Raw genomic sequence first — 26,179 nt, 5'->3', positions numbered from 1 at the left:
CATTTCAGAAAATAACATGATAGAGTTTCCATATCAACAGGCTGTTCACTTTCTCAGTGAAAAGGGAGATAAAAGGTGGCTTTTCCTGGGAAGGAACTGTTCTTAGTAAGAAAGAGGCATTTAAAGGAGTTTAAATCCCAACTCAAAGGGAGATGATTTAAAATATACATAAATATTTAATTTATATTAAGGTCCAGAAATTAGCACTTCGGATTCTTACAGTTATAGTGATCTAAAAAGTCAAAACAAGGCACTAGCTTCTGTCATAGGCTTGAGAGGCCAGGGGCTGAGAAGAAAGCGCACACAATGAAGGAGCCTTTATGTCTTTCCTTCATGTTTCTACCCTTTGTCTATGACCGAGCTCTAGTAGGAAGGCTTGAGCTTCTGTTGCCATATTTATAGGTGGTGACTCACTGCTCCCGTTGTCCCATTTGGGCATGATTTCTTGCTGATGAAAATTGTATGTCTTTATTAAAATTTAACATACACAGACTTTAAGAAACAGTGGCCTCTATTTTAAAGAACATCATTTATAACATTTTCGGACAGAAGTCATATGGTTGAGTGTGCTTTTACTAATATTTATTGTATATTTTATTGCCTTACCCTGATTTTCTTTTTATTTTATGTTGAATTGTATTTTATTTTTTCATTTTTTAAAGTTTTATTGAAGTATAGTTGACTGACCATGTTGTGATAATTTCTGCTGTGCAACAAAGTGATTCAGTCATGCGTATATACACATTCATTCTTATTCAGATTCTTTTCCCATGTAGATTGTCACAGAATATTGGTTAGAGTTCTCTATGCCAATCCCAAACCCCCAGTCCATCCCTCCCTACCCATCTGTCCCCTTTGGTAACCATAAGTTTGTTTTCAAAGTTTGAGTCTGTTTCTGTTCTGAAAATAAGTTCATTTATATCCTTTTTTATATTTTATTTTATTAATTTTATTTTATTTTATTTTGCTTTTTCAGGCTGCACCTGCATGTGCAGCATATGGAAGTTCCCAGGCTAGGGGCTGAATTGGAGCTACATCTGCCAGCCTACGCCGTAGCCATAGCAATGTGGGATCTGAGCCACATCTGTGATCTATACCCAGCTCATGGCAATGCCAGATCCTTAACCTACTGAGCAAGGCCGGGGATAGAACCCGCATGCTCATGGATGCTAGTCAAAATCACTTCCACTCCACCACAATGGGAACTCCTGGTTTATATCCTTTTTTTAGATTCTGCATATAAACAATATCATGTTTGTCTTTCACTGTCTAACTTTGCTTAGTATGATAATCTCTAGGCCCATCTATGTTGCTGCAAATGGCATTATTTAATTCTTTTTTTGTGGATGAATAATATTCCATTGTGTATATGTACCACATCTTCTTTATCCATTCCTTTGTTGATGGACATTTAGGTTGTTTCCCTATCTTGGCTGTTGTAAATAGTGCTGCTGTCAACATCGGGGTGCATGGATCTTTTCAAATGATGGCTTTCTCCAGATAGATGCCAGGGAGTGGGATTGCTAGATTATATGGTAGTTCTATTTTTAGTTTTTTGAGGGACCTCCATCCTGTTTTCCAAAGTGGTTGCACCAATTTACATTCTCGCCCACAGTGTAAGAGGGTTAGCCTTACCCTGATTTTCCACATGGAATTAATGTCCTTAAGCATTACAGTGAGATAAGACATAAGTAGGATTAGGCAAGAAGCTTCCCTGTCTCTGCATTTTCTTACCATCTCTCTTTCTTGGACTTCTTTGAGATTTCCTTCCCATCTGCCTGTCTCTTAAATGTTGTTAAAATGAAATCTTCTTATTTTAAATTATAAAATACATACTCATAAAATAGTTCAGACAATAGAGCAGTTTATAAATTAACATGTCCCACATTAAAAGAAAATAAGTACACAGTAATACACACATACACATATGTTTAGTTTTCCCCTCCACCTTTCCCCATGGACTCTTACTATATATACTATTTTTCAGCTTAATTTTTAATTTAACAATATATCATCAGTGCCATATACCTGGTAGGTTCTCAATTCCTCCACTAGGTTTTCTCTTCTCTTTCTGCACATGCTGAATGGAATGATACTGTTGTGAAACTTGGCTTCTATCCACCAGCGACAAATAGAAACTAGGAGACAGAGTTTTGGGTGAAGGAGAAAAAGAAATAGCTTTTATTGATTTGCTAGGCAAAGGAGGCCACAGCTGGCTAATGTTTTAAAGACTGTAAAGAAGTGTTCCCCTCCCTTGGGGAAGAATCGTGAAGAGTTCTATAGTCAAAAAGGAGAAAAACAGGGTTCCAGATAAGAATCTGGGTTAGGATAAGTATACATTCTTCTTTCTTTGGGGGAATATTAGTCACTGAAGTTGGTTTTTGATCTGTTGGTCTTCTGGGTTATCTATCTTGATTTTTCCTAGAATAAAAATACTTGTGAAAAGGGCATATTGATCAGAGGTTAGGACGATCTAGGAAAGTACCTAAAAAAATCGTGTGCTTATAATCTTTCACCCACAGGCCATTGTGCTCAGGGTGCCTAATCATGGGTATTTGTGTTTGGGGTGCAATCAAGCCAGGGAGAAGGACAAAGAAGGGCTCCAAGCTGTTCAATTTTAAGCAAGTCATTTCTAAAAGAAGCACAAAGAACATAACTTCTCTCTTAGGTGTATGAGGTGCCTGCAACAATACCACTTATACTCTTAGTTACTTTCATGCTTATTTCCAAATATATATTCCTGCCTTGATCTTTTTTCTTTGATGGTGATCTTCTAGTTTATTTTTTTTTAATTTATTTTAATCGAAGTATAGTTGATTTACAGTGTTGTAGTAGTTACAGGTATGTAGCAAAGGGATTCAGTTATTTACATGTGTGTGTGTGTGTGTGTGTGTATTCTTTTTCAGATTCTTTTCCCTTGTAAGTTATTACAAAATTTTGAGTTTAGTTCCCTATGCTATATAGTAGGTCCTTGTTGGCTGTTTTGTATCTATCTATATATATATAAAATTTTGAGTTTAGTTCCCTATGCTATATAGTAGGTCCTTGTTGGCTGTTTTGTATCTATCTATATATATATAAAATTTTGAGTTTAGTTCCCTATGCTATATAGTAGGTCCTTGTTGGCTATTTTATATATATGAATGTGTATATACTAATCCCAAACTCCTAATTTATCCCTCTCCCCCTTCACCCTTTGTAACCATAAGTTTATTTTCTATGTGGGTCAGTCTCTGCTTTGTATATTTTGTGTATATATAAAAATATGTATCATTTTTTAAGATTTGACATATAAGCAATATCACATAATGCTTGTATTTCACTGTCTGGCTTACTTCACTTAGTATGATAAGCTCTAGGTCCATCCATGCTGTTGCAAACACCTAGCCCTGATCTGTCTCTGAGACTCCAGCCCACCATTGCCCATTTGGATGTCCCATGGACATTACACCCAGTTCTTCCTAAACACTGTTTCTCCTCCTCTGTCCATCTCAGGAAGCAGCAATATGATTTACTCCATTTCACAAGCTAGAGGTCTGGCATCATCTTCAGTCCATCATCTTTCTCATTCAACCATATGCTGTCCATCACCAAGCCTGCAGTTTCCACCTCTTTAATATCTCTTAAAAAAATTTATTGAAAAAAAAAAAAAGAAAAGGAGTTCCCGTCGTGACGCAGTGGTTAACGAATCCAACTAGGAACCATGAGGTTGCGGGTGCGGTCCCTGCCCTTGCTCAGTGGGTTAACGATCCGGCGTTGCTGTGAGCTGTGGTGTAGGTTGCATACGCAGCTCGGATCCCGCGTTGCTGTGGCTCTGGTGTAGGCTGGTGGCTACAGCTCCGATTCGACCCCTAGCCTGGGAACCTCCATATGCCGCTGGAGCGGCCCAAGAAATAGCTAAAAAGACCAAAAAAAAAAAATTATTGGAGTACAGTTGACTCACATTGTTGTATTAGTTTCAGATGTACAGCCAAGTGAATCCATCATATATCTATTCTTTTTTTCCCCATATAAGGTATTACAAACTATTAAGTTTTCCTGGGCATATATCCAGAGAAGACCATAATCCACTGATTTAATATCTTTTAAATCAATTAGTCTTTTTCCGTTCTGACTACCACCTCTGTAATGCCAGGCGACACTCTTCCTTTGCTTGGGGCTGTCATTCCTACCAGTTCATTTCACACATATCTTGATCCTACCAGCTCATTTCACACATATCTTGATCCTATTGTAGCCTTGATCATACTGCACCGTAATAGCCTGTGCATGGTTTGTGTCACCTTGCCTGCCCCTGCCCCTGCCCTTGCCAACACTAGACTACAAGCTTCCTGAAGAACATAGAATACAGCACCTGTGAGGAGCCACATATTTGAAGGATAAATGAATGTGCAGACAACCGTTGAATAACATGAGTTGGACCTGCAGGGACCACTCACATGTAGATTTTTTCCCCAAAATACTGTACCTGTATTTTCATTTTACAGATCTTTAATTAAGTGTGTGTGAAAGTCTATGTTGATTCGAAAACATAGTATGTGGAATCAAAAGATCTAGATTTTGAGTCCTGATTCTGTCCACAGGGCTTTTCATTCAACCACATGCTGTCAATCACCAAGCCTGTAGTTTCCACCTCTTTAGTATCTTTTAAAAAAAATTTTATTGGAGTACAGCCTCCTGCCCTAGAGTGAGTCACCCATCAATTCCTCGGGTTTTGAGGCAGAGCTCATAGTACACAGATTTTCGACTGGAGGTGGGGGTGGGGAGCCAGGTGCCCCTAACCCCTGTATTGTTTAATTGTCAGCTGGAGTCAGAAACCCCAGGAGCCCCTCATGCTTAAGAAATGGTCTGTTCCAGAGTCCCAGGCGTCAGAATGGTCAGGTCAGAAGCTCCACCCACCTTGAGGGATCGGCAGCTTCACAGGTCCCTGTCAGCACTTTTCAGTTCCTGGGCAGTTTGAAATACCAATGCTGTTAGAAAGAGAAGTTTGAAATACCAGTGCTGTTAGAAAGAGCAGAAGCTCTTTCCATTGTGCTTCATCCTGGGTGGGGCCTTCCTGTAGACTCAGTGACACATTGCAATTGGAGAGAGTGGGAGAGTCGGAGGCTTGCACTAGGTGTAACTCTTCAGTGAGACAGGACAGATGTGAGGGTTCCTGGAGCAAGGTACTTGGATTTGGGGTAGTCATTAACACCCAATCATACCCCTCTGGAGCTGGTTAATCCCGCCATCCCCTGCCAGCCAACAGCCTCCAGTCTGTGTGAGCTCATTAAAGGAAGACCTTTGTTTCTTCATGAATCTCTCTCACTTTGGAGTCCCCGGGTTCTTTACCCACATGCTGCAGAAGAGAAAATAAATACCACTCAGAACCCAGATGCCTTGTGACTCTCTTTTATTCTTTTTAATTATTTATTTGTTTTTTATCAAATTATAGTTGGTTTACAGAGTTGTGCCAATTTCTGCTGTACGGCGTAGTGAACCAGTCATATACATAGCTACATTGTTTTTCTCATACCACCTTCCATCATGTTCTATCCCAGGAGACTGGATATAGTTCCCTGGGCTACAAAGTAGGACCTCATTGCTTATTGATTCTAAATGCAATAGTTTGCATACTCTATTTGATGCTCTGATGATTTTACACTTGAATATCTCTGACCCCAGCTGTCACATTTTGTTCAGTGTGACTGTTCACCCTGATGTTTGCATGGGACACTTCTCAGGTCTACAGTGTTAACGTTAATTTTATATCAGGACCCATAAGATGGAGGCTGCCCCAGTGGCCCAGCCCACCTCAGGCATCTAAATCTAAGTCAGCCTGCGCTTAGGTGAAACACCTGGCAAAGAAATTTAAACCAAACCAATCACAATCCTCCAACTCAGCTTTGGCTACTTTAACCTTACCTGGAAAACAGGACCCACCAGCCTTAGAAGGGATTTCTCTTCTCCTGGCCAATCACACACTGCTTCCTCTGCGTTGCTGTTTCAAATGCTCTATAAAGCTCGCACTTGCCCAGAATCCTTCTCGAAGAGCGTTCCACTGCTTAGGAGGCTCTGTACTCTCTCCCCATTAGCGGATTGTATTCCCTTCAGTCAAAGGCATCATACTTGTTACTAAGTTGTTTTAGTTTCATCATTTGACAGTGGTGACGAGATAGGACTCGAAGACTCCTGATGAAAATTGCAGAGGCAGCCCTGAGACGCATATGAAGGTAACAACAGACCCTATTTGGTTTGCAGCCTCTGGGAGAGGGCCACTCTCTGGGCTCTCCAGAAAGCTTCTCTTGGATAGAGCTCCGATTCTTTTGCATTCTGAGCTCTTTGAGTCTGTTGGTCCTAATTTTTCTAGGTGGAAAATTGGTGTTTCAGTGACTCTAGGTTTTCAGGGTGAGACTTAAGGTCTCAGGTACTGTGCTCAGGCAGCCACAAAGAGTAAATCTAATTGAATTAGGGAGAATTATTTCAAGGGAAAATAATAGGTACCCCCTCAATCTAAAGAAAGCAAGGTGTCAGCCATTAGGAGACTTATAAGGCCTCCAGGTAAGTCCACTGGGGGACTTGGGAAAAATAAATTGAGAGAAGAAATTCTGACTTTTTTGACGAAGGGCACAAGTTAGCTATTAAAAACCATCAGGAAATCTTCCACTATAAAGAAATCTTCTTTTGTTCAATTGAGGTAAATTTTGTATATAACATATTAGTTTTAGATATATAACGCAATGATTACATATTGATATACACGCAATGTGAATCACTACAGTAAGTCTAGTTTCTGTCCATCACCATGCAACTGACCTCCTTCACCATTTTTGCCCACCTTCAACCTCTTTCCCCTCTGATAACCACCAATCTGTTCTTTGAATCTATGAGTTTGTTTATAGGTTTTTTTTTTTTTTTTTTTTTTAGATTCCACATACAAGTAAAATCATAGTTATTAGTCTTTCTCTGACTGAACACATCTCACTTAGCGTAGTACCCTCAAGGTCCATCCCATGCATGATGTTGCAACTGGAAAGATATCATTCTTTTTTTATTGATGAGAAGTATTATCTGTCTATCTATATAGATATAGACACCCACAAATACAGATATATCTCAAATCTTTATTCACACATTTGTCAGTGGACAGTTAGGTTGCTTCCATATTTTGTAAATAATGCTGTGATGTATATTGGAGTGCACACACCTTTTTAAATTAGTATTTCCTTTTCCTAAGATAAATACCCAGGAGTAGAATTGCTGGATCATTATATGGTTCTATTTTTAGATTTTTTTTTTTTTAGTAAATTCCCTTTTCTGTAGTGGCTTTGTCAATTTACTTTCCCACCAATAGTACACAAAAGTTCCCTTTTCTCCACATCTTTGCCAGCACTTATTATTTATTGTCTTTTTCCTAACAGCTCTTCTGACAGGTGTAAGGTTAATATCTCATTCTGGTTTTGATTTGCATTTCCTGGAGACTAGTGATGATGAATATATTTTCATGTGCTTGTTGGCCATCTTTCTGTCTTCCTTAAATGTTTTTTCAGATCCTCTGCCCATTTTTAAATTGGATAATTTTTTTGTTGTTGTTATTGAGTTGCATGAGTTCTTTATATTTTGGATATTAGCTCCTTATCAGCTTTATGATTTGTGAATATTTTTTCCCATTCATTTGGTTGCCTTTTATTTTGTTGGTGGTCTCCTTCACTGTGCAGAAGCTTTATAGTTTGATGTAGTCTCATTGAATTATTTTCGCTTTTGTTGCTGTTGTCTTTGGAGTCAGGTCCAAAAAATTCTTGCTAAGAGTGATGTCAAGGAACTTACATATATGTTTTCTTCTAGGAGTTTGATGATTTCTGGTCTTACATTCAAATCTTTAATCAATTCTGAGTTAAAGTTTATGTATAATATATGAGAGTGGTCCAGTTTTATTCTTTTGCATATGGCTGTCCAGTTTTCTCAACACCATTTATTGAAGAGACTATCCTTTCCTAATCGTGCTTGCCTCCTTTGTCATAAATTGTCTACATATGCATAGGGTTATGTTTGGGCTCTATTCTGTTCCATTGATCTATGTGTCTGTTTTTATATCAATACAATACTATTTCAGTTAATAAAGATTTGTAGTATGATTTGAAATTGAGGAGCATAATACCTCTAGCTTAGTTCTTCGTTCTCAAGATTGCTTTGGTTATTTGGTTTCTTTTGTGGTTCCATATAAATTTTAAAATTATTTGTTCTCGTTTTGAATGCCATTGAAATTTTGACAGAGACTGCATTAAATTTGTAGATTGCTTTGGGTATGTGGACATTTTAACACTGCTAATTCTTTCAATCCATGAGCATGGAGTCTTTCCATTTATTTGTATCTTTTTCAGTTTCTTTCATCAATGTCTTATCAATGCACAGGTCTTTCACTTCCTTGGTTAAATTTATTCCTGGGTATTTTATTCTTTTTCATGCAATTGTAAAGTAGATTGTTTTCTTAATATCCCTTTCTGATAATTTGTTATTAGTGTTTAGAAACACATGTTTTTGTATATTAGTTTTGAATCCTGCATCTTTACTGAATTTATTATTTTCTGTATATAATGTCATGTCGTCTGTAAAGAATGACAGTTTTACTTCTTCCTTCCAAACTTATGTCTTTTATTTCTTTTTCTTGTCTAATGGCTCTGGCCAGGACTTCCAATATGAATATTTAAGTCAGCCTGCACTTAGTGGAACACCTGTCAAGGAAACCTAACACACATCAATTATCATCCTCCAACTTACCTTACACTAGAAGATAAGGCCCTGCTAGTCTCATAAGGAAGTCCCCATCTTCTTAGCCAATCATGTCCTGTTTCTGTGTTGCTTCTTCAAATGTTCTGTCATACTCACCTTTGCCCAAAATCCCTCAGGAAGAGTGCTCTACTTCTTGGTAGGTACTGTACTCCCACAACCCCATGGATTTTTGCCCTTGAATTAAGTATATCAAACCAGTCACTAAGTTGTTTTAGTTTTGCTATTTGACAGTAGTAAACACAGGATATTGAAACATAGTGGAAAGAATTCTAACTTTGGATTTAGGAGATAGAGTTTAGGATCTGGATTCTCTAGCTTGAGTGGTACACTATGATCCTGTTTTATGGAATTTTAATGAAATATTGAATATAAAGTTTTAAGTCTCAAATGCAGGGTCTTCAGGAAGGCATCTCTTACATAAAAGATAGTCTTTCTGGCCTAGCTGAGTCATCTGTCTAGTCTTCCTTTGATTATTCCCAGTGGGGAAAACTGGGAGGGCAAAATCCACTTCCTAGTTTTAAATGAGGAAGTATAGCTTAAAAGTGCCTGGTTTAATGGTTGGTACAGATAAACCACTCAGTGTTTCTTCTTTTTTTTTTTTTTTTTTTGTCTTTTTGTCATTTCTTGGGCCGCGCTCCCTTGGCATATGGAAGTTCCCAGGCTAGGGGTCTAATCGGAGCTGAAGCCACTGGCCTACACCAGGGCCACAGCAACGCCAGATTGTTAACCCACTGAGCAAGGGCAGGGATCGAACCCGCAACCTCATGGTTCCTAGTCGGATTCGTTAACCACTGCGCCACTACGGGAACTCCAGTGTTTCTTCTTTGATTTGGAAAGTAGACAAGATAGATAACATAATTTGAGTGTCTGTTTTTTACTAGGAATTCTTAAAACTGTAAGCAGTAAACTGGGTGAGATCTCTGTATTGCAGATAGAGAAATAGGATCAGAGGAAATTTGACTTTTTGGATATGTGGGGATTTTGAACCTAGGCCTGCCTTCCTTCATGATTTACTTTATTTCTGTGTTGAAACTATGACTAAGGTAGGTAGAAGTTATTTTTAAAATGGGACTGATAGCACTGAAGAAATAGTTATATAAGATCCCTGTTTCTTAAAGGGCAAAAACAAATCAAGTAGTAATCAGACATACATTAAAAGAAATTTAAATCATCTCTTTCAGGACTTCCTTTCTCCAGTTATGAAATGAATGTGATAATCAAATCTTTTAATCAGGGGTAAAAGTCTGTAAAACTCCCAGTTATTCAGAAGGATTTTAAGTCGCTTTCACAGATGTGCAGGTTTAAGGTAATAGGAACTTTAGGGTAACATAGGATAGGGTAGATTGAGAACACTTTGCCTGTGTGTTCTAAGAGAGGAAGATACATGCTTCTCCAAACTATGATCTTCAATGCATCAATCACGTAGTAATTAGAGCTCTTGGGAAGCCCACGCTCTCATAAACACAAGACATTTTTATTAGCAATGGAGTGATTTAGTGATAAAACCATTTAATTTATAATTTGAGCCAGCAATTGAATAACACTTTTAATCAATTTTAGGGTAGAATGGACACAGATTAATACCTCAAATGTGAGAAGATTGGAAAAAGTTACTGTTTGGACTGACTACCTCTTGGAAGGGAGATTTATAGGATGCATATGTCTTTGAAGCCCAAGGGTAATATTATGATTTGGCAAGTTAAAGTAGGTAGGTAAAAACTGGAATGAAGATGAAAAATTCTTTCTTCTGGTTCAGCAATTTGTACAAATTAAGAAATTTGGAAGGTTCTGAAGCAGTGGCCGTGCCATTGGATACTCTCAATTTCTGTATGAGCCAGCTAAACTCATTAAAATCCCAACAAGGACAAAATATCATATTTCACCATTTCTGCTTAGGGAGCAGCTAATTTTTCCTTAACTTGGCTGGGGTTTTGAGCCTCTCAACCTAATAGAGAACTTCTCTCTTATCACCATGTATATACCATCCTAGCCTCTGCTCATGGATTAGAATATAACCAAAATAATGTTTGTTTTATTAAGAATATTTTTCTTGGAGTTCCTGCTATAGTACAGTGGGATTGGCGCACATCTCTGGAGCACAGCGGTGCAGGTTTGATCCCCTGGCCAGCAGAGTGTGTTAAAAGATCCAGGTCATAACTGCAGCTTGGAACTGATCCCTGGCCCAGGAACTTGGGGGGCCAAAAAAGGACAAAAAAAAAAAAAAAAAGAAAAAAGAAATATCTTTTTTTAACAGAAAAATCTTTGTTATGAAATATCTTAGAGATTAGTCAATTTTTCTCCTGTATAAAGCAGAAAGCCCAGAAATCGCCTTATTGGGGCTGTACTGGGCACATGTGGGAAGTGAGGTCAAAGGGTAGAAGAGGATGATTGGGAGCAGGAAAAGATGTAGGATGGTTCCTTTTACAGATGCCCATTCATCATAGATGGTCATGTGGCAGGAAGACAGGCATGCAGAAGAGGGTCATGGCCTTTACCACCCTTTCGCCCCTTGGTCAGCTTGGACCTGCCCACTTGAACACAGAAGTAGGCAAATTTGTGTATGCCCTCCCACACTTAAGTCAAAACCAGTAAATTTTTTTTTTTTTTTTTTTTTGCTTTTTAGGGCTGTACCCACAGCATATGGAAGTTCCTTGGCCAGGGGTCAAATCAGAGCTGTAGACACTGGCCTACGCTACAGCTACAGCAATGTGGGATCCAAGCCACATCTGTGACCTACACCACAGCTCATGGCAACACCAGATCCTTAATCCACTGAGTGAGGCCAGAGATCAAACCTGCTTCCTCATGGATACTAGTCGGATTCTTTTCTGCTGAGCCACAACAGGAACTCCCAAAACCAGTAAATTTTAAAGTTCCTTGAAGGCAGGGACGTCTTATTCACTTTTATATAACTCTCTCAACTATTAATATCCTTGGTATGCAGTAGGTGACAGCTTTTTTTTTTTTTTTTTTTTTTTTTTTTTTTGGCGTGGGTGGGCATAGGTGCAGCATATGGAAATTCCCAGACTAGGGATCAAATCAGAGCTGCAGCTGCTGGCCTATGCCACAGCCACAATGCCAGATCTGAGTCATGTATGCAATGTCCACCACAGATCACAGCAATGTCAGATTCTTCACCCATTGAGTGAGGGCAGGGGTCAAACTTGCATCCTCATGGATTCTAGTTGGGTTCGTCTCTGCTGAGCCACCATGTGAACTCTGGTGATGGCTTTTTTTAAAATTGAAGTATAGTTAACATTCAATGTTATGCTAGTTTCAGGTGTACAGCATGGTGGTTACATAGTGGTTCAATATTTGCATGCAATACAAAAGGATCACCATGATATGCCTAGTAACCATCTGTCACCGTACAAAGTTACTACAATATTACTGACTCTATTCCCTATGTTGTACCTAACATACCTGTGATTTATTTTTTAACTGGAAGTTTATGCATCTTAAATCTCCTCCACCTATATTGCACAGTCCCCACCTACCTTCCCTCTGGTGACCATCAGTTTATTCTCTGTATCCATGTGTCTCTTTCTGTTTTGTTTTGCTTATTCATTTGTTTTGGTTTTTTTAGATTCCATCTGTAAGTGAAATCGTATGGTATTTGTCTGTCTTTGTCTATTTCTCTTAGCATAATGCCCTCCAGGCCTATCCATGTTGTATCAAACGGTAAGATTTCTTTCTTTTCTTATGACTTAATCCTTTTCTTATGACAGTATTCCATTGTGTGTGTGCATAGGTTTATACCATCTTCTTTATACCTTTTGTCAATGGACACTTAGATTGCTTCAATGTGTTGCCTATTGTAAATAATCCTGCAGTGAACATAGGAGATGCATATATCTTTTCAAATTAGTGTTTTCACTTTCTTTGGATAAATACCCAGGAGCAGAACCACTGGGTCATATGGTAGATCTATTTTAAATTTTTTGGGAAAACTGTTATACATAGTGGCTGTACCAGCTTACATTCCTACCAGCAGTGCATGAGGATTCCCTTTTCTCCAAATCCTCACCAACATTTATTTGTTGGCTATTAGAAAAAAAGATATTCTAACAGGTACGAGGTGATATCTTATTGTAGTTTTGATTTGCACTTTCCTGATTGTTAGTGATGTTGAGCATCTTTTCAGGAGCTAGTTGGCCATGTCTGTGTCTTCCTTGGAAAATGTCTATTCAGTTCTGCCTATTTCTTAATCAGAATCCTACTTGTTATTGTGTTGTATAAGTTTTTTTGTATATTTTGGATATCAGCACTTTATAGGGCACATAATTTACAAATATCTTTTCCCATTCAGTAGGCTGCCTTTCATTTTCTTGATCTTTTGTGTGTGCATGTGCAAAAGCTTTTTAGTTGGATGTAGTCTTTTTTATTTACCTTTGGTTCTGTTTGTACAATCCATGGGAATCCAGCTGTGGGTAGCCTCTAACCCTTCTCAACCCTGTGGGTTCAAAAGATTAGGTAAAACACTGTCTTTGGGAAATAAAAAACTACTCTTTCCTTAAAAGGATTAAATTTTAATAAAATGGAAATTTCTGGTTTAAACTTTTTAGAGATTCAAAGGGCCATTTCTTTAGGTCTGCAAGATTGGAGATTTATGAATATGGTGTTTAAAATAATATTGTTAGTATAGAAACCTGAAACAAGCATCTAACCACAGAATAGTTTTGCTTTTGCTAACCTCATTTAAAACTCCAAGGATTTCCTTAACACTAGTTTCAGAATATTGAACTTTAAGGAAATTTTTATAACAGGAATTATCATTATCAATAGCTCCCATCCACTATGTGCCTCCAGTTGGCAAGCAGTAAAAGAGCATCTTCTTCAACAACCTAGTGAACTTAGAGTATTATCTCTATTTTACAGACAAGGAAACCAAGATCCAGATAATTAATATAACTTGCCTAGGGTCACATACCTAGCATACTTGAAAACAGAGCCATCTCACTTGGAAACTATTATCAGGGGGAACTTGGCCAGGATTTGGGTAGCTGTAGAATTTTTCACAAGTGGCTACTATGTCTAGCGAACGTCAGACACTCATGGAATCCTTTCATGTGATGTATCTTCCAGCTTGAAGCTGGAGGCTTAGAAAAATATAATTAAAGAAAGGATCCTAGTAGGTTTTATTCATTCCATTTCCTTAGCTCTGCTCCCACTTTCCATTTTATCCCTCTTCTAGGAAGGCATTCCTACGGTTTTGCTTTAAAAACTTGTGATGACTACTTGGCAAATAGCCCCACCAAATTATTCCAGTATTTTTTTTTATTACTCAATTAATTTATTACATTTATAGTTGTACAATGATCATCACAGTTCAGTTTTATAGGATTTCCATCCCACAACCCCAGCGCATCCCCCCGCCCCCGAACTGTCTCCTTTGGAAACCGTAAGTTTTCAAAGTCTGTGAGTCAGTATCTGTTCTGCAAAGAAGTTCATTGTGTCCTTTTTCAGATTCCACATATCAGTGAAAGCATTTGATGTTGGTGTCTCACTGTATGGCTGACTTCACTTAGAATGATAATTTCTACGTCCATCCATGTTGCTAAAAATGCCTGTATTTCATTCCTTTTAATGGCTGTGTAATATTCCATTGTGTATATTCTAGTATTTTGGAAAAAGTACTTCTGAGGCACCTGACACATTGGCACTTGTAGTAACTTTAACACACACCTCCAATAGAGGAACTTGGCCTATAGTGTCACTGCAGTATCCTGCACAGTTAGACCCAAATTCATGGCATCACATGGATATTTTGACTGCATGACAGTAGCCATCTGGGTTTTCCGAATTTCTCACTGATTTGAGTTGTAGCATTTCATTCATCAGGTAAAGAGGGACTCTTTTATCTTTAGGAACATTTGTCAGAAGTTTGGCATGGCTCAAAGACTATAGTGATTCCACTGCTGAACATATATAAATCTTTCATTTTGGGAATATGTGCCCTTGTATTGAATATAGATTCATTTTATCTTGGGTGTGTTTATGATTTTATAATACTCTTCTTTTTTTTTTTTCAAGAAGGAAGAGGTTTTTTTTCTTTTTTCTTTCTTTCTCCTCTTCTTTTTGCTTGTTTGTTTGTTTTGCTTTTTAGGGCTTCACCCACAGCATATGGAAGTTCCTAGGCTAGGGGTCAAATCAGAGCTGTAGCTGCTGGCCTGCACAGCAACATGGGATCCCAGCCATGTCTGCGACCTACATCATGGCAATGCTGGATCCTTAACTCACTGAGTGAGGCCAGGGATCAAACCCGAATTCTCATGATATTAGTCAGATTTGTTTCTGCTTTGCCACAATGGGAACTCCCAGGAAGAGATAATTTAATGGAATAGTGGTAGGTATTTCACTTAACTAGATGGAAAGCATGAAATTTTTACCCTACCACAAAGTAACTTGATGTTTCACAATTTACATGTGTATTTACATATACATTTTGTATATATTTTGACATTTGTATCACAATTCTGGCAATTTCAATTTTCTCCCATCAGAAACATTTCAGATTAAATTAAGAGCATCCCAGAGCCACTCTATGATGCTCTTTATAATTAGCTTCTGGAGTTTTTTAAAATAATGAGTAGATTTCATCATGGGATGATGGGACCAATATAATGATTTCTTTGGATGCAGTGTAGCCAATGACAGGTGTAGGGTTGTATGTGTGTCAGGAAGGGAGAGAGGGTTGGGAGACCAAGCATGTCCTGGATTTTGAATTTAGAAAAAAGATTTGTTCCTTAGTTTTCAGACCAACTTAGATTTCTTATTATAGGAATAATGTGTGATTATTGTAAAAACATATAGATGAGCATCTAATAGAAAAAAAATGACATCTTAGTGTTAGTCGCTGTTAAGATTTTGGTTCACTTTATCCCCATTTGTGTGTGTGTGTGTATTCATATATATGTTTGTTTTTGCAAAAATGAGCCTAGGCCATAAATATTCTGGAAATTATCTTTTCAAATGTATCTATTCATTAAATACTCATCTATAATATATTTTTTTCCTGGCCACACCTGTGACATATGGAAGTTCCCAGGCAGGGATTAAATCCAAGCAAGACCTGTGACCTATGCCACATCTGTGGCAATGCTGGATCCTTAACCTACTGCATTGGGTTAGGGATTGAATCCACACTGCTGCAGAGACCACACTGGATCCCTAACCTGCTGCACCACAGTGGAAACTCCTATAATATTTTTAATGTATATAAAATGTAGGTTTTTATTGTATGTTTCTTTATTGTTTACTCTTTCTATTAAAGAGGCTTTTTAAGTTTTGGATCACTCATCCCTCTTCCTCACCATCATCAGTAGTGTAGTGTGTTTTGTCAGGGCTGCTTACCTGCCCTGAGATCCACCTCACCCTATCCCATCTACCCTCACCAGAGAACACTATGGAACTAACTGAGGGCTGCTGACAGTTCCTCTGCTATTGCTGTTTCTATTGCAGGAGACGGAGCATGTGGTCCCCAGCCAGCCGGAGAGTCGGGGGAGAACAGGAACACCAGTTCAGGAGAGTCCACAAAACCACACCTTCAGGTGCCAAGAACCTGTGCGAGTTCAACCAAGGTGGGCCCTTCATTGTCAAAAGCTGCACTGGGCCTGGGGTTCCTGTCCCAGAAAGGCTAACACCTATGCTTGCCATGCCCACATAAGATGCAAGGCTTTCTGACTTTGTTGGCATTCCTTGCAGTCAGAGAAACCGCTTGAAGGGCCCTAGGAGGAGAACCACTGAGTCTGAGCTTGAGAGAAACATAAATAACCTCCTTCCTCTGCTTTGAGTTTGAAGATAACCAGCCTTAAGGCTCTGGGAGGAGATACCTTCCCCCCGCCCTTTGAGAGAGACATGCTGATCTCATTTTGTCCTCTTTCATTCTATTCCATTCCAGAGATGATTAGGTTTTCTTCTGTGACGATAATTTGTGATGACAGTGTAGGCATCAAGCCAATTGCTCTTCACATATTCTGTCATTTAGCCCTTACCACTTCTCCAGAAAGTGGGTGCTCCCAGCCCCATTTTAGACAGGAGGAGCCTGAGGCTGAGACATTAAGGCACTTGTTCAGCATAGCCCAAGTCAAAAAGGCTGAGCCAGAATTTGAACCTACAAATGTCTGATGACAGCATAGCAGGTGTGACTCAAGTGCTGATCCAAGTGGCATCTTTAAGCCCTGAAGTGGCCCTGGGGCTGGCCTCTCTGGTCGCCTCAACCTGCTGGAAACAGCCCTGGGTCCAGGGCAAGAATGTGGGTAGAAGGCTGTCTGCAGCGGGGTTGGCATGGCATCGGAATGGGAGCCTGGCCCTGCAGCTGTCTATGGAAAGTCTCTTCTGAAAATAAACAGAAGAAAGAATTCAACCGCTAGTTGTGTCAGCTGTCTTTGTAGGATCTTGTGTACAGTGTAATCATAGCTCTCACTCAGTGGTAAGGGAGGGCTAGGCTTCTGGCCTGACCTTTAGAAATCTTTTCTCAGGCAGCAGAGTCTAAATGAATCAACAACTCCAGACAACATTGGCTGTGCTATGAAATTGTCCTTTAAAATATTCAACATACTAAGTTTAGAATCATAGAGCCTCACAGGGTTGATGGGGAGACCCCAAATGTAAAGTGATCCATTATCCAGTCGGATTTCTGGGCCCCTTTTCTCACCCTTCTCAGTGGTTGCCACTTCTTATCTGTTTATTCTTTCTTGACCTTGGCTCGAGTAAGACTCAGCTTTGTCCTTTCTCTGCTGATCAGGAGCCCTTACTATAACAAAGCTGTTTGGGGTTGACTAAGGACCACATTAGGCAGTGACCCCATCTCCCTGCACCAGACTGGTGACTGCCTCTCTCAGCAAGAACAAGGAAAATTGTATTCCTATGCATATTTCAAAATAGCAAAGATGGCAAAACAAAACATTAAACCAAAAAATCATTTATATTTGTGTGTGCAATGCATGGAGCCTTTAGGGTGGATATTCCACAGAGATTGTTAGGGGAAAATGACATTAGCAGTTAACCTTCTCAGAGATGCTTGATGTTTGGTAAACTTTAAATCCCTTCCAATCCCATTTACAGTGGAGAAAGTAAATGGTAATATTCCTGTTATTAGAGGGAAAGTCAGAAATTTAATAGGGTTCTGTGGTGAGAATCATTCACACATGACTAGTAATAACTAAGACTATTGAATTACTCAAGAGGAACCATACAGGGCAGCAATTCTTAAATTTAGGGGCGGGAGGTTACAATTTCATTCAGATTCTCAGATTCATGGCTGCTTTCCTCAGACAAATAGAGTGCACAAAGACACAGAAATTTGTTTAACATTTTAGGAGATCCCTAGACCTCTTCTGCATGTCAGGAAAAGGAACTGGTTACAAAGGCCTTCCCTGCTGAGTCCAGGCTTGTCTTCCCAACAGAGTGGCTAATTCTTGCAAAAACATATCTGGTCTCTTGCTCTTCCCCTATACTTTAGCAAACCTCCATAGGATTCCAGTTACCTTGTTGTTCTTTGCTTCCTTTTCCCTTCTAGCCTCCATGTTCCACTTTGACAGGGTCTAGTTTTCTGAGCTAGCAGCATTCCAGAATAGTCCGTGCGCCAGTGTTGGCAATCACAGGATCCGGTGCTAAGTCACCAGTCAGGAGCTGTGCTAGGCCAGTGATGTCTGATATATTAGGTTTTATATTTAGATTGGGCTGATAACCTTTAAACTACAGAGTTATTTGTCACAACCGTGGTGGCTTCACCCAAGGTCATTCTAATGGAACTTAAAAAAAAAATCTCAAAATATTATAGGGATTGTGAAATTTGATGAACTGGTGAAATGAGATCTGAGGCTAAAAACAACGTTGAGTCAGGTAGCTCACATTCCTGATAACATTCTTCCTCTGTCCTAAGCCAGCATATGGCCACGTCCAGGCATATCATGCCCAGTAAGATCTTGATAGAGACATGGTACTAAAACTGGACACCCTAGACCTAGGTCTGACTCAAGGTGAGAGGAGAAGCCAGGCTCAATCTCAGCAGGTGTAAAATGTCACCTTCTTGTGGTTGGGGCAGGGGGACATGTTCTCAGCATAATGAACACTTTGAGAAAGGGAAGAAAGATCTTTCTTTAGCAAGGAGCTGCCGAGGGGTCACATGCCATTTGGGTGAGACTCAAAAAAGTAGTTAGTGTTCAGAGAATGAATACATCCTTGTAGAAGTGAGATTTGGGGCTGATTGTGTCCTGGGGTGGTATTGACCTTCCCACACATGGAAAAGAGAAATAGTTTCATACCTTCAGCTCTGAGATCATATTGTTGAGCCCTTTCTAGCTCAAGGAGCCTTTATCTGTGTCTGTGGATGAGCTTTGGAGGGTCTATGAATGTTTTTGCCCAAGTTTGAGTGTTTGTGTACTATATTGGCTGTCTACTGCTACTGTAACCAATGACCACAAACCTGTGGCTTAAAACAACACCAATTTATAATTTTACAGTTGTGTAGGATAGATTGTCAACATGGGTCTCACTGGACTTAAATAAAGGTATCAGCAGGCCTATATTCCTTTCTGGAAGTTCTAGGTTCTGGTAACCTTTAAGCTATAGAATTATTTGTCACAACTGTGGTGACATCACCAGGGGTTGTTCTAATGAAACTTTAAAAAAAAAAATCTCAGAGTTCCCACTGTGGCTCAGCAGTAACCAACCAACCTGACTAGTATCCATGAGGATGTGGGTTCAATCCCTGGCCTTGCTAAGTGGGTTAAAGATCTGGCATTGCCATGAGCTGTGGTGTAGGTCACAAGTGCAGCTTGGATCCCAAGTTGTCATGGCTGTAGTATAGGCCAGCAGCTGCAGCTCCAATTTGACTCACAGCCTGGGAACTTCCATATGCTGCAGTTGTGGCCCTAAAAAGCAAAAAACAAAAACAAAAAAACCCTCAAAATATTGTGAAATTTGATAGACTGGTAAAATGAGATCTGAAACAACATTGAGTCAGAATCAGTCCATTTCCTTGCCTTTTCCAGTTTCCAGAGGCTGCCTACATTGCTTGGTTTTGGCTACTTTTTCCATTTCCAAAGCTAGCAACATTGCACCTCTCTGAGCATTTTTCTGTACCTTTCCCTCTGACCATGTTATTAAGTCCAAGGTCCTACTGCTCATATCACAACTGGCCAGTAAATCAAGAGATGAGGTGTTGGGGCAAGGAATAATGATTTTCTTCAGAAAGCCAGCTGGCTGAGAAGATGGTAGGCTAGCGTCTCAAAGAACCATCTTACCCTAGTCAGAATTCAGACTTCTTTTATATTAAAAGGGGAGGTGGTACAGCTGGTTGTTGCAAACTCTTTGGTGCTGGAATCCTTTGTTCTTGCAGTTGTCCAGGTAGGTCTGATCACAGAGTTCCTGTAAACCTGCAACTAGACAAAAGTTGTTCTCTTGTTTTGCAACTTTTTATATCTGTAGGAATGGAAAATGTGTTGTACCTTTAAAGGTCAGAGCCTTGAGAGTGGGCTATCCTGTATATTCCAGGCTATAGGCAACATTCTTTTGCAAAGAGCCAGCATGAGGAAGCCTAGGCCACAAAGCAAAAGGTTAGAGCTAGAGGAATAGATCCAATATAGGGCCAGGTTTGTTCTCTGTTACAGCCACGGGGAGGAAGGATATTCTGATTTTCAGGATTCATGTGATTAGATTGATTGGGTCCACCTAGATAACCCACTGTAATCGCTCCATCTTAAAGTCCTTAACTTAATCATCTCAGCAGAATTCATTTTGCCATGTAAGGTAACATGGGGAAGGAGACAAACAATGAAGACATAGGTATCTTGTGGGCAACATTATTCTACCCATTGCATATGTTTAGTTTTCTAGTGAAAATATCTATTTATTATAGTCTCATATGCTGCCCATGACCCACAAAGAGGTTTAGACTCACTGTTGTAACTTCATCCTACCTCCACATTTGATTGCTCTTCTGAAATTTCTCAACAGAGTCGACTTCAGATACTGAGTTAGCCTGCACTGTTCTCTTTCATCACATCCTTCCTCCTATTTGCCATCTTCCCTCATCTCTCTTTTATATTCCTTGGCAGTACCATGTTCCACATCAGAGATCTCAAAGTTGGTGTCCTGCAAATGTATCTAGTGAGGAGATACATTTTGCTCATAGAATATTTTTAAAAGATTTTGATTCAGTATTTAAAATTCAGAGGTTTCATGGATTTTTGATTCTTTTGAAAAATCTAAAGATGGGATAGCTCAGGGCATACATTCCTGCAAGACAGCAATTAGTTGGGGCTGAGGAGCAGCTGTCCATTTTTTCACAATTCTCACTGAGATCTCTTCCTTGTTTTATGCTCATTGCCTGGCATTCTATAGGCATTTGATTTAAAATGCCTGCTTCAATCCTTTTCTTCCCAGCAACTGCTCCTCCTTAGGACTCTAGCTGCCTGGAGCTAAGCCCTAATAAGGTGATGGCTGATAATTCCTTAATGCCTCCTTTCCCAAGATTATGTGTTTACATTTTAACTTGAATTTTCAATGCATCTGAGTGGTTGGGCTGCATTTTACCCCTCTCTGGGATGCTCCTCAGGACCCAGAGCTTTTCAAAATATGTAAAATTACAGAACTGCATTTAGTTACAGCAAGAATGAACCTTAGTAATCATTTAATACAACCCTCTCGTTTTCTATTTGATACCCAGTGAGGCTTTGATTTGCTTAAACCCTCACGTCCCCTATAATAGAACCTAGACAAGCGCCATCAATCTGTTTAGAGCAGTCAGTTGATGAATATGCATCAGTTTGATTGATTTTTATAGCTAAGCCAGTGCCAATTCTGTAAATGCTCAGATATGACAAACGGGAATTTATGGATGTAAGAGAATACTAATGAAGTCGGGGATTTCTTACCTAGCTAAGTAAATTTACTTTTGAAAGTGATTAATGCACTTGTGTTTAAAATATTGTATTAAAATTTATGACAACATTAAGCCTTTTAAATGTCTTTAAAGACCTTATCTATATAAATAGGAGTTATTCTATAGCAATGTGTTACTACTAATTAAGTTGGAGGTTATATTTGCAACTTGGAGTTAATTAGCCTCTTCATCTGGAGGTTAAAGGAGGTTGAAGATTGGGGTATTAGCAAGGATAATGGTCTTTGATGGTTTTGACTATTTTTGCAACATTCCAGATAAAAGAAAAAGCTTTTGTTACTTTATGGAAAGAGGAAGTTTTGTTGGCAGCAACTTTTCCATGGGGGATAAATCCTTTCATCTTTTGTTTTTGAGATAGACAACTTTGTGTGTGTGTGTGTGTTAATAGCTAATTGTTTCTTGTTGAAATGTTTTTCAGAGAAGTAAGCAGTCTTAATGGGCTCCGCTAAAAAGAGAAAGAATGAGTAAGAGAAGCAGCAGCCAGAAATTTTTTAATAATAAAGAGGATAAGATCTGCCTTCTTGGACTGTACCAGAGTAGGAGCTCTGCATGTTGTCAGCATGTTCTTCTTACTAGTGTGCTCTTAGGATTTTTCTTTTTCTTTCTTTATTTTTAAATGGGGCTTGGAAGTGAGTTTGCTTGTCTTGACAATGTTTTGAGAGTCCCTGGTTTGTTGGGTAATGAGTGGATTCTAAAAATAGCTTTATTTGCTTATGCTGCATAGGCAGGAAGCAATATAGTGAGGGCTCTCTCCTTCCCCACCCCCACCCCAATCCTGCCTCTGCTTCCATGGGTGAAGAAGCAATCTGGTGGAATGGAAAGTACAGCCAAACTAAGAAATGCAGGGTTTTCTCTCACGTCTGTCAGGTGACCTTGGTCACTTCACTGACATCCCTAAGTCCCCTCCACTAACATGAGTTTGGGTCAGATGATTTCTAAAACCCCTTCCAGCTCTAACATTGAAAACGCTCAACACTCTAGGTGTTTAAAGGATTAGACACAGAAAGACTTTAGCTAAATAATACAAGCTCTTGCGGTCACAGATAAAAATAATTCATTCCCCCTGCTGTAGAGCACAAAAAAATCCCACACCAAATCCTTAAATTGTTGATTGAAAAAGAGCCCACACTTGATTATTCTGGGAGTGAAACTCTCTTTGCATGCTTTCTTGCTTTCTTTTTTTTTTCTCTCTCTTTTCTTTTTTTTGAAGGAGTCTGCCCTTGATTTGTCACTTGATAAAATGTTAGCACTTTGGCTGAACAATGATTAGCATAAAGATAAAAGGGAAACCCATTCTTTTATTAATAATAATAATACAGTAAGTGAAACATGGTTTTATTGAAAGATACAGTAGGGAGTTCCCGTTACAGCTCAGCAGAAACAAATCTGACTAGTATCCATGAGGACGCAGGTTCAATCCCTGATCTCTCAGTGGGTTAAGGATCCGGCATTGCCGTGAGCTGTGGTGAATTGTGGCGTAGGTTGCAGACGCAGCTTAGATTTGGCATTGCTGTGGCTGTGGTGTTCCTAGCCTGGGACTCCATATGCCATGGGTGAGGCCCTAAAAAGACAAAAAAAGAAAGAAAGAAAAAAAGATATAGTAAATTTCAAGGAAATAAAAATGTATTGAAATCTTACCATCCAGATATAAACTCTTTTACCATTTAGTATACGTTTTTATGTTGCTGCCATTGTTTTAATGTGGCCATAAAAAAGAATAGTGTATGAAAGGGACTTCCTAATGTACTAGGGTTTGATTCTGTTAGAAGCACTATTTCTTTAAAGCAGGCCTCAGGGTATAAAGTTAGAGTAGAATGCATTCTGACTCTACAGTCTTTGTATAGAAACTGAGTAATAGAATAATAGGTTAGTGTCACAAGGCTAGTGAGTTCATTGATGGCTAAGGCCAACAAATGGGATTTTCTATAACAAACACTTTAACTTACAAATGTTCTGTAAGAAGCTTGTTTTTATAAACGTTGGTGTCATTATAGCCTTGGGTTAGAAATATTTCTAGGAGATTGAATAGAAAACTTTGGCTCTAACATCTCAACATTTTGGGAAGTTTCTTGGCCTAATTTGGAATAGATTTAAGAGAGAAATTTCAATAATGATTACAGAGACCATGTGTGTGTAAACTTGAATCTGAGAACTATGACTATCTGGTCAAGGGTGCAGTGTTCCTGAGGTCATGGGAATGAGGTTGTTCTTCAGCTTCCTCTTCTTCTTCCCAAGAGGCACTGGCTGCTCCAGTACTTCTATCATGGTATCATCAACAGGATTATTCCTTTTTAAGACTAATGCTAAATATTACACACATACACACACACCATATATAACGACACACTCAGTTCCTACCAACGCCCTATTTTTTTCTTTTATCCTTTACCAATGCTAGGTAAAGAACATTTTTGATTTAATATATATGCGTATGAAATATATTTTCTTCATATTATGAGATCTTAGAGGCATTTTTCTATGTAGCTTGCTGTCATACTTAGTGATTATGATTATATTATTCTAAAATAGTCATGACTGGAAATATTATGATTTATGGATGGGCCATCATTTATTTAGCTTATTCTGAATTATTTGATATTTGGGTTCCTTCTAGGACTTATATTTGTAGATATTTCTATAGTAAAAATCATTAAAAATACTTTTATGTGCACCCATTGTAGTTTTCTTGGTCTGTGCATAAGGGTTAAAGCTGTCTAGCTGTAGGATTTAAAATGGCTAACCAAGGAGTTCTGTGGTGCAGCACGTGAAGGATCCAGCATTGGCACTACAGTGGCCTGGGTTGCTGCTGTAGTGTGGGTTTGAACCTTGGCCCTGAAACTTTTGTATGTTGTGGGCATGGAAAAAAAAAAAAAAGGTTAGCTGAAATGAGACTTAGGATATAAATTTTTCAATTTTCTGGTCATGGAAGATAGGAATATAATGGATAATTGATAACTCAGAGAGCTAGATAGAGTCGTGGGGTGGGATTTCTGTATGTGGTATCACAGAATAGTGGCTTTGGGTGAAACATGACTCAGGGCAATTCAGTCCAGTCCCTTCCTCTATACTTGTGTATTCTAGATACTTCTATTTCATCCTGTAGCTCTCATCATCTTCTAACAGATTGTGCTGAGGGCGACTGCCCCTGGCTCTCACATTCCCAGAGGACATTTGGAGGTCATGCGGGGGTGGAGCAATGCTCTGCTTTGTGGGACTGCCCCATACATGTCAGGCTCACAGAGTGTTGGTGGGCACCCCAACATCTGTGCCCATCACAAATAACCCCCAGTTTCCTAAATGTTCCCAGGAAGGTGTACCACCACCCTCTTGAGAAATGCCAATCTGTATGACGGATGTTTAAAACCATGTTTTATGGGAGTCTTTACTTGAATGGGCACATGTTCCTGATCTAGTTATATGTGGTGGGGGGAAGCAATTATCTCACAGTTTTACAACTTGAACCTCAAAGTCTTCAGACACTCACATGCTCCCCTCTCTGTTCTGCTGGCTAAGAGTTGCCTTCAGCAGAGGTAACTCTCCCACACTTTCAAGCTAAGGGATCATGTTCTGCCTCAAATAAACCTTTTTATATATAAAAAAAAATTGTTGGAGTAGATTTGACTTACGATGTTGTGTTAGCTTCGAGTGTACAGCAAAGTGAATCAGTCATACACGTACATATATCTGTTCTTTTTCAGATTCTTTTCCTATATAGGTCATCACAGAGTATTGACTAGATTTCCCTGTGCTATACGGCAGCTCCTTATCAATTTTGTATATAACAGTGCGTATATGGCACTTCTAGTGTCCTAATCCTTCCCTGCCTCCAGCATTTCCCCTTGAGTGACTATAAATTTAGTTTTGAAATCTTTGAGTCTGTTTCTCTTTTGCAAATAAGTTATAAAACCTTGAGTCAGTAAAATGAAGAGCCTTGGCAGGTGCTTTCAGGAGTGGGGGCGGTGGTGCATATAATGTGAGTGAGCAGAGCTGTGCATGTCTTCTAAGACCCCTCTGCCTCCTGGGCTGAACCCTGCCTGCACTGGAGCAGGTGTCTAACCATTCTATACTAAGTGAGTAGAATAAGTGAGGTGATGGAAGCAGGGAGCTTTGCATCCTGCTCAACAAACCCGGTGATGCTATCACTCATAATAATAATGCATTATTGGGACCTCTGCTTCTGATGGGTTTCCTGTCCTGAATATGCTGTCTTGGACTCGACCTCCTTCCCTCTCCCAGTCCTGACATTGGGCCTCACTGCTCACTCATCATCCAGGTGTTAGTGTGGTTCTGGCTGTTTCTGGGGTCTGTTCCAGCCCACCAAGGTGAGAGTTGGTACCTATGCAGTGTGGCCGGGCCACCTTGTGTTTGAAGTTTCTTAGAGCATCTGCAAGAACTCAGCCCTTGCCTCTTCTGGAATGTGTCCCCTGAGAGGCCAGGCCAGAAACATCCAGGTACTCCTATACTCCCAGAAGTCCCTCACCTGTGCCCTTCAACTGCTGGTCT

The 26,179-nt window shown here is 39.4% G+C and overlaps 1 protein-coding gene across 6 annotated transcripts in view; it reads left to right on the top strand.

The window, feature by feature from the left end:
* Positions 1–26,179, top strand: part of FAM13C (family with sequence similarity 13 member C) — a 131,510-nt gene that overhangs the window by 36,247 nt on the left and 69,084 nt on the right. For 5 of the 6 annotated variants that reach the window (XM_013983267.2, XM_013983265.2, XM_005671007.3 and 2 more), the window contains one exon: positions 16,231–16,349. In XM_013983267.2, the coding sequence (XP_013838721.1) occupies positions 16,231–16,349 (119 nt within the window). Of the gene's footprint in view, positions 1–5,420; positions 6,213–16,230; positions 16,350–26,179 lie in introns of those variants that run through there. The other variant, XM_021072805.1, reaches the window with a different exon arrangement.

The sequence above is a fragment of the Sus scrofa genome, chromosome 14 (assembly GCF_000003025.6).
Source record: "Sus scrofa isolate TJ Tabasco breed Duroc chromosome 14, Sscrofa11.1, whole genome shotgun sequence".
NCBI classification, from domain to species: Eukaryota; Metazoa; Chordata; class Mammalia; order Artiodactyla; family Suidae; genus Sus; species Sus scrofa.
The sequence above is the reverse complement of the archived record's forward strand: the minus strand, read 5'-3'. Positions and strand labels throughout refer to the sequence as shown.